This window comes from Euprymna scolopes, chromosome 45 (assembly GCF_053919585.1).
Source record: "Euprymna scolopes isolate OS-2025 chromosome 45, ASM5391958v1, whole genome shotgun sequence".
Lineage (NCBI taxonomy): Eukaryota > Metazoa > Mollusca > Cephalopoda > Sepiida > Sepiolidae > Euprymna > Euprymna scolopes.
In genome coordinates, this window is record NC_136526.1 from 1,184,861 (window position 1) to 1,194,283 (window position 9,423).

A 9,423-nucleotide genomic window follows, 5' to 3' on the forward strand; every position below is an offset into this window, starting at 1 on the left:
TATATATATATATATAATTTTATTATATAGATTATTAATATTTCATTTTTTTTATATATTAGTATAAATAATAATTGTATTGTATCTACATTTTGTTATTGGGGAAGTGGTATTTTCCACTGGAGAGCCATGTATTTAACAGCTATCCTGTTTGTAAATCTCCGAAACAGCTACATGCTAAGCAGCTGAGGATCCTCGTTTTCTATTTAAAAATTTTAGTTAAGGTTATTTTTTTTTTTCATCCTTATATAGTCGAATTCTTTTTATAATTGTAGACTCTTTAGTGCTAAGTCTGCGATAGATTCATTTTTTTTTTTGGGGGGGGGGGTGAACTGCATTCTTTATTTTTATTTTTACAGTTGTTTTTTACTCAAAGCTTCTTTAGACTATTAAAAATTCTATATACTAATAGTTATTATATATATATATATATATATATATATATATATATACATATATTTATATATATAAATATATACATACATATATTTATATATATATATATATATATATATATATATACATACATATATTTATATATATATATACATAAACTGTGTCCATCGCTTTATTGCAGATTACAAAATAATCAATATTTCAGTAAATATAAGTTATTAAAAGCTGAAAATTACACCATCCAAGGACTGTATTAAGGTGAGATAAATCTTAAAATTTGATCAAAATTCATGTTATATTTAAAAAGTTATGTTATTTTTTTAATATTCAAGGAATTTTCACCGTCCATCGCTTTATTGCAAGTCTTCTAAGATAATGTTTTAGCTCAATAAAACAATACCAAAGCATCATAAATTTATATTGAACACATTTTCTGGGGAAAATTAACAAAAACAAAGGCACATCCCGAGGGCTAAGTGTCAAACAAACGAATTATTTGTCCACATATCCTCCATGTTTTGAAATTACATTAAACAACCTTTTGTCCACCGAGGAGGTCAATTGTTTGATCTGAGATGGAGTAATGGTTCTGGCAATGTCGACTATTTTGTTCCAAAGGGCATCCTTCGAAGAAAACTGCTCTCCTCCCTCATAAACTCCTCATTTCAATATTGACCATAGGTGTTCGATGGGGTTAAGGTCCGGAGAACACGGTGGCCAGAACATGAGGGTTTCTCCAACAAAGCCCTGAGATCCAAGGAAGGATGTAGTTGCCCTAGCAGCATGAGATGGGGCATTGTCATGCATAAAAATAATCTTAAAACGACGTGACAAGGGAAGATCATCTAGCCATGGTAACAAATTCTCATTTAGAAAGGCAGTGTAGGCATTGCTGGTGAGCTTGACACCTTCTGGCACTCGGAATGGTCCACATAGCTTATCCCCAATAATTCCCGCCCAAAACATTATGCCTCCACCTCCCTGTTGGCGACGAAATCTATAAGGCGTTGGAGTTCCATTTGGATTCCAAACTTTGGCCCATCCGTCCAGTCCATCAAGGGTAGCACGAGCCTCATCTGTAAACAGAACATTTTGGCAATCCATTTTCATATATTTTTGTGCCCAAGCCAATCGTTTTTCTTTGTGGGTTTGGCTCAATGGAGGCTTTGGAATAGGATTGATGTTCCTTGCCATTTCATTCAGTACATTGCATCGGGCTTGTCTGGACCTTGGTATGACTCCAGCCCTCGCAAAAATTGTTGCACTGGTGCTGTTTGGGTTGCGCACAATCTCTCTACGAATTTTTTGAAGATCCCGATCAGAAAGGTTCCTCCTTGTGCCCTTATCTTTCATGGACTTGATGTTGGGGTTCTTGACGAATGTAGCTAAAGTTCGAGGATCCCTTTTTAGTTCTGTGGCTAAATTTATGATCGAGAGTCCTTCTGCTAGTCCTGCAATAATCCTCTGCTTCTCGGTAGCTGTTAAACGTCCTTTTTTTGGCATTTTATGAGACCTGCAATAAAGCGATGGACGGTGAAAATTCCTTGAATATTAAAAAAATAACATAACTTTTTAAATATGACATGAATTTTGATGAAATTTTAGGATTTATCTCACCTTAATACAGTCCTTGGATGGCGTAATTTTCAGCTTTTTATAACTTATATTTACTAAAATATTGATTATTTTGTAATCTGCAATAAAGCGATGGACACAGTTTATATATATATACATATATAGTTTAAAATTCAAGTATCTTTTATACGTGCTGAAACTGTGTTTAAGTTATTTTTATTTCATTTCTTTTATTAAAAGTTGTCTTTACAACAATTAACTGGTTGCATGTCGTTTAACCATTGGGGACTTCACTCTTGGAAAATTGTATAAAAAATCTATGACTATCACTAACTCTAAATTTGGGAGTGCAACTCGAACTTAGGAAAGTTCTCCAGCCCACGCGCTTAGACATCGACCCCAGTGCTCCGTCAGCAGGAAAGGAGTGGCGCCACTGGTACAGAACCTTCAAGAACTTCATTGAGGAGTGCGGGGACAAGGCTCCAGATATGTTCCGGACGTTGGTCAACTGTGTGACCCATAATGTATTTGAGTACATTGAAGACTGTGAAGACTATGATTCTGCTATCTCTACTCTGCAGAAATTATATGTAAAAACTCCCAATGAAATCTTTGCTAGACACCTCTTAGCAACTAGACAGCAGAAGCCGGGTGAATCCCTTGACGAGTTTCTCAGAGAACTCCATAAGTTAAGCAAGGATTGTAACTTTAAGGCTGTGAGTGCGGAAAAGTACCGTGAGGAATCAATTCGCGATGCTTTTATCAATGGCATTACCTCACCCCTGATACGCCAACGCCTCCTTGAAAGTGACACTCTCGATCTGCAGGCTGCTTACAACAGAGCCTACACACTAGACCTGGCTCAGCATAATGCTGATGCCTATACTCCATGGACTGCTCACACTGCTGCTGTAGTTGCTTCACGGACCTCGGAAGGTTCTTCGGCGACTACTACTCAGGAGGGTGGAGCTCAGGAAGTGCTGGCATCTGAGAAATCAGCAGTGGCTGCAACCTGTAGTAATACCAAAAAGTGCTTCTTTTGTGCTGGTCCTTACCATGGACGGAATCGCTGCCCAGCACGTGAGGCTACTTGTAACAAATGTGCCAAAAAGGGGCATTTTGCCCGGGTGTCTAAGTCGGGCGAGTTCAAGTCAAAAAAAAAAAAAAATTCTTCGTTTCTTTTTCTCTCTTAGTTTCCCCTCTCTGTCCTGCTCTAAGTAAATCTGTCGACCTAGTCCACAAATTCCAAAATTTCATCATGACAAGTTTCAAGAAAAAATACACGATTAAACCCGGTTCTCCAACTTCCAACGTAGACCCCTACTACCATGTCTCCTTCTCCAACATCAGGGGTCTTCGTTCTAACCTTCCAGAGGTTGAAACCCAATTACAGGAGACTAAACCAGACCTTTTATTTTTAAGTGAAACTGGCATTGGACAGGCTATTTCCCTAGATGAGTTTGCAATTACAGGATACTCTAACTTAACTTCTAAATCTGACCCCCAAGATCGCCATGGGCATGGAATATGTGCCTATATTAAAGATAGCTTTCCATGTGGGAGGGATATCTCCAGGGAAGATCCTAACTTACCCTATATGTGCTTCCGGGTTGCTTTAGCTCACACTACTGCATTTATATTTACTCTCTATCGCCCCCACAACAGCGGAGTTACTATCTTTCAAAGCATATCTGAGAAAATTGTCAAGTCCTTTCTACTTATCCTTCAGCTAACATTCACGTATGTGGAGACTTCAATGTTCACAACGTCGAATGGTTGACCCACTCAAACAAGACTGATGATGAGGGGAGGTTCTGTCATGATTTCTCCATTGCCTATGACCTCACTCAGATTGTTCAGGAACCTACCCGTGTGCCCGATAATGACGGCCAGTATGCGAGCCTACTAGACCTTTTTCTCACAACTTGCCCTGAACTATGTTCAGTTTCTGTTCTGTCTCCTCTTGGATCTTCCGACCACTCTGTTGTATCAATTAAGATAAAAATGAAATGTAATAAGTCCCCAGACGTACCTCTTCATCGTACAGTATATCGATACACTAAGGCTGACTGGGATAGCTTCCGTACATTTATATCTGATCTACCTCTGCATTCCATGTTTAAAAAGGATGTGTCCTCTATAGTATTAGACCTAACTGAATGGTTAATTGTAGGTATTGACCATTTCATACCCTCTAGAAAGTTTCAGCAAAAACCTAACAGCCAGCCATGGTTCTCTCCAGAATGTGCTGCTGCCATTGCACACAGAAATCACTTTTTCCACTGCTTCAAACGTAATAGATGTATGGAAACTAAAGCCGTTTTCAGGACTGCCAGCAACCATTGTAAGAAAGTAATAAGGAACGCAAGAGAGTTGTATGCTCAATCTGTTAAGTCCAAAGTAGCTGAGCAGCGGCTTGGTTCCCACCAGTTTTGGCAAATAGCAAACAGAATCCTGAACAGAAGCGTGTGCTCCATCCCAACTCTCATAAATGGACCTGAGGTAATCTCGTCAGCATTAGACAAAGCCAAACTCTTTGTCAAGAACTTTGCAGCTAATTCTACCCTTTGCGACCAAGACCGCCAACCCCCAATATTTCCTCCTGTATCAGAAAACACGCTATGTGATATACGTATATCTGTACGTGATGTTGCCAAGCTAATCAAAAACCTTGATTCGAGTAAAGCAACTGGTCCTGATGGTATTCCAATTATAGTACTCAAAAAACTTCAACCTGAACTAGCGCCCATACTTACAAAATTGTTTAAACGTTGTCTTAAGGAGAATAGTTTCCCATCTCCCTGGAAAATCTCATCAGTATGCCCTGTATTTAAGAATTCAGGTGATCGCTCATCCCCCTCTCAGTACAGGCCAATAAGTCTCCTGTGCGTCATGAGTAAGTTGCTAGAATCTGTGTTAAATACAGAAGTAATCAAACATCTCAACAAAAATAACCTTCTTAGTGACACTCAATATGGTTTCCGTTCTGCTAGATCTACAGCAGATGTCCTTACAGTTATATCGCATAGGATTAGCAAATCTCTCGACGGTGGCAATCTTTCTAGGGCAATTGCTCTTGACATATCTAAAGCCTTTGATAGGGTATGGCATAAAGGTTTACTTCATAAGATCGCTAGCTATGGTATAGCTGGAAAAGTCTTCTCAATTATTAAATCATTTCTTTCTGATAGGTTCATAAGAGTAGTAGTTGAGGGGCAAAAATCAGAAGCTCACAGTATTAATGCCGGTGTCCCTCAGGGATCCATCCTGGGCCCAACTCTTTTCCTGATCTACATTAATGATCTTCCAAATCATATCCTTACATCATTTGTAGACATTTATGCTGACGACACTACCATTTATGGTACCACATCTAAGACAGTAAACGACCAAGTTCTCTCCAATTCTCTCTCCTCTGATCTTGAGCACATAGTACAATGGGGAAAGGAGTGGCTGGTTACTTTTAATCCATCTAAAACCAAGCTTCTCTCTTTACATCATCAACATTCTAATCCACATTTGGCATCAATTGAAATGAATGGCTCTCGGCTTCAGGAGGCCTCAAGTTTTGACAAGCTTCTGGGCTTGACCATTACTCCTGATCTTAAATGGAACACATATCAAATCTGTTGCCAAGGCCGCTGGAAAAATGGTGGGATCTTTCTATCGATCCAGTAGATATCTCACTGCTGATGCTATTCTCTATCTATATAAGAGCCAGGTACGTCCAAGGATGGAATACTGTTGCCACATCTGGGCAGGAGCTGCTAGAAAGGACTTGTCCTACCTTGATAGAGTTCAAAATAGACTTCGTAGCCTCGTAGGAGATGTCCTTTTCTCCTCCTTGCAACCTCTATCTCACAGAAGAGATGTTACGAGTTTGTCTCTGATGTATCGTTATTTTCATGGAAAGTGTTCAACTGAGCTTCAATCTATGGTCCCCCCTCGCCAAACTTTCACAAGAAACACTCGTCTAGCTGTAAACACTATCAATAATTTCCCCCACTCTTTATCTGTGCCTAAACCTAAACGTAGATTCCATGAACAAAGCTTTTTTATTAGAACTGCACGCCTGTGGAATTGTCTTCCGTTTTCCTGCTTTCCGGCTGACTACAATATGGTTGTATTCAAGTCTAAAGTAAATAAGTTCTTGATGAGCCGTTCCATATAAGTTATCAAATTTACCAAATTTTCATTACTAATGATTACTACATTGACCAATTTCTACTGTACACTCTTTAACCCTTATCCTTGAGTGGCCTCTGGGCCTTGATAATGTGGTGATGCCTTTGTAAAAAAAAAAAAAAAAAAAAAAAAAAAAAAAGTCAAGGGTATCCTTAGGCTTAATGGCCAAACTTTCGGCTCCACCTCTCATATTTTGGCCACTAATGTTCCCCAGGGTCTCTCGAAGGCTGCTGCCTCGGCAACCATTGGTGGTCGGAGGGTGAGTGCTCTCGTGGATTCTTGCAGCACGGACAGCTACATTGATGAGCGGGTTGTCCAGGAGTTAGGGCTGAAAGTGCACAAAACCAGTAGGGGTATCTCTTTGGCCCAGAAATCTCTGACAACTAGTTCTCCAGGATTTGTAATAGCAGACCTTCAACTCAACCCTAATAACCAATACTATTCAGGTATACGACTAGGAATAATGAAAGATCTTTGTTCAGACTTGATCCTTGGTCAGGATTTCCAGCAGATGCATTTGAGTGTAAAGTTTGAGTATGGAGGACCCAGGCCTGAGTTGACTCTGAAGGGAGACAATGCATGCTGTGCTCTTGCTACAGCATCATTAGATGAGCCCTCTCTGTTCCCTAATTTATCACTTAATTGCAAGCCGATTGCTTCCAGGTCAAGACGCTTCTGTAAGGAAGACCAAGAATTTATTGGGGAAGAAGTAAACAGATTACTCAAAGAAGACATAATTGAGACTAGTTTGTCCCCTTGGCGAGCTCAAGTTGTAGTGGTGAAGGATCCCACACACAGACACAAGAAACGAATGTGTATTGACTACTCACAGACAATTAATCAGTACACAGAACTGGATGCGTACCCCCTTCCAAGAATTGATGAGATGGTCAACAACTTGGCAAAATACAGTGTATTCTCTACTTTCGACCTGAAAAGTGCTTCAGATACCATTAAAGGAGGCCGAGAGGAAATACACTGCCTTTGAAGCCAATGGTTGCCTATACCAGTTTTGCAGGTGCCGTTTGGAGTCACAAATGGTGTAGCCATTTTTCAGCGGGCTATGGACAAGTTAATCAAGGATGAACACTTGCAAGATACCTTCCCATACCTTGATAATATTACTATTGCTGATCACAAGCAAGAGGAGCACGACCAAATGTGCAACGCTTTTTGAAGGTTGTCAGTCAGAGGAACATAACCCTTAATGAGTCAAAAACTATAAAATCTATGAACTCCATCAATGTTCTTGGGTACTGTGTGGGGGAGGGAGTCATAAGGTCAGATCCTGAGAGACTTCGTCCTTTACAGGAGCTTCCAGCACCATCAAATGCTGGATCTTTAAAAAGGACACTAGGAATGTTTACCTACTGTGCTAAATGGATTCAAAACTTCTCGCAGAAAATACAACCGTTGGTGAAAGTAAGAAAGTTTCCACTTGATGGAAAAACACTACAAGCATTTAATGAACTCAAATGTGAACTAGAGGCGGCCACTCTTCACTCTGTGGATGAAAACCTGCCCTTTGAGGTTAAGTGTGATGCATCTGATGTTGCTGTTTTTGCAGTACTCAACCAGGGAGGCAGACCTGTTGCTTTTATGTCCAGGACACTACAAGGGAGTGAGCTGCATTACCACATAGTCGAAAAGGAGGCTACTGCTATTATTGAAGCAGTAAGGAAATGGAGCCACTTCTTAGCACGTCGTCACTTCAACCTTGTGACTGATCAACGTTCTGTGGCATTCATGTTTGACTGTAGAAAACGTACCAAGATCAAGAATAGCAAGATCCAAGAATGGAGACTGGAGCTTGCAGCCTTCAGCTATACTATAAGATATCGACCAGGGAAGGAAAATGTGGTGCCAGATACTCTCACTCGAGCATTTTGTTGTTCAGCTTTTACATCATCAACCCTCACAGATCTTCATAATGGACTTTGTCATCCAGGGGTAACCAGACTGCTGCATTTTGTGAGAACAAAAGCTCTCCCCTTTTCCACAGAGGAAGTGAAGAGGACTTGTGCTTCCTGCAGGATCTGTGCTGACTTAAAACCTCGGTTTTACTATCCTGCAGAAGGGAGGCTAATAAAAGCAACACAACTGATGGAGCGGCTCAGCATTGACTTCAAGGGACCCTTACCTACTGCTTCACGTAACCCTTATATGCTGACAGTGCTTGATGAGTATTCACGCTTCCCCTTCGCATCCCCTTGTCCTAATATGAACACTTCGACAGTGATAAAATGTCTGGAGCAGATCTTTACTCTTTGTGGAATGCCACTACATTCATTCTGACCAAGGGACTTCCTTCATGTCTAAGGACCTAAAAGACTACCTTTCGCAAAAGGGAGTTGCAACCAGTCGCACAACCCCGTACCACCCCACAAGCAACTCTCAAGTGGAACGATATAATGGCATAGTTTGGAAATCTGTCAAATTAGCTCTCAAGTCCCGTAACTTGCCTGATATTCACTGGGACCTGGTTCTTCCAGATGTGCTGCACTCCTTAAGATCACTCTTATGTACCTCTACCAACACCACACCACATGAAGGTTCTTTACATTTCAACGACGTTCGACTCATGGAAACTCTCTGCCCTCTTGGTTAATGACACCTGGTACTGTGTTACTGTGACGGTTTGTAAGAAGCAGCAAGAATGACCCTCTTGTGGATCAGGTTGAACTTCTTGACTACATCCCACCTATGCCACCATCAGGTACTCTGAAGGGTGAGAGTCTACGGTATCTGTCCGTGATCTAGCCCGGTGTCCTGACACCTCAACTATTCAAGGAACTTACCTTAATGAACCTGGACAGACTCATCTAACACCTGTGGTACCTAACGTAGAGGATCAGACAGCCTCAGTGCAGGAGGAGACTGCTGCTGAGGAGGTACAACACTTGAACTGTGAAAATGACACTCCATGTGAAACAAGGAAATCTACTCATATCTCAAAACCTCCTATACGCTATGACTGGGACTAAATCAGGTGTATAGATGTCTTTGGCTGAGAGGAGGGGGTGATGTGTACATGTGTTTGTGTATATTATTAATTCTGTTCTAGTTTGTCTAGGGTCTGCTGTGTCAGCGCATACCTACAGTGCTATCATTTTCTTTCTAGGAGGGAAGAATGTTATATTTGTTTTGTAGGTTAACTTTGTTGTTACTGTGACATTTTCATACTTCGCTAGCGTTTTCATATTTGTTAATGTTTTGGAGACTGGCGGGAAACAAGCTCAGCATCGGTGCAGACATATGGGTGTCTCG

At 40.7% G+C, this 9,423-nt stretch overlaps 1 protein-coding gene across 1 annotated transcript; it reads left to right on the top strand.

Annotated features, from left to right (window-relative positions):
* Nucleotides 1–2,459: 2,459 nt before the first annotated feature.
* On the top strand, nt 2,460–7,144 carry LOC145269045 (uncharacterized). Its single transcript, XM_080124647.1, has 2 exons — nt 2,460–3,098; nt 6,371–7,144. The coding sequence occupies exons 1-2, from the start codon at nt 2,460–2,462 to the stop codon at nt 7,142–7,144; spliced, it is 1,413 nt and encodes a 470-aa protein (XP_079980773.1).
* The last annotated feature ends 2,279 nt before the right edge of the window (nt 7,145–9,423 follow it).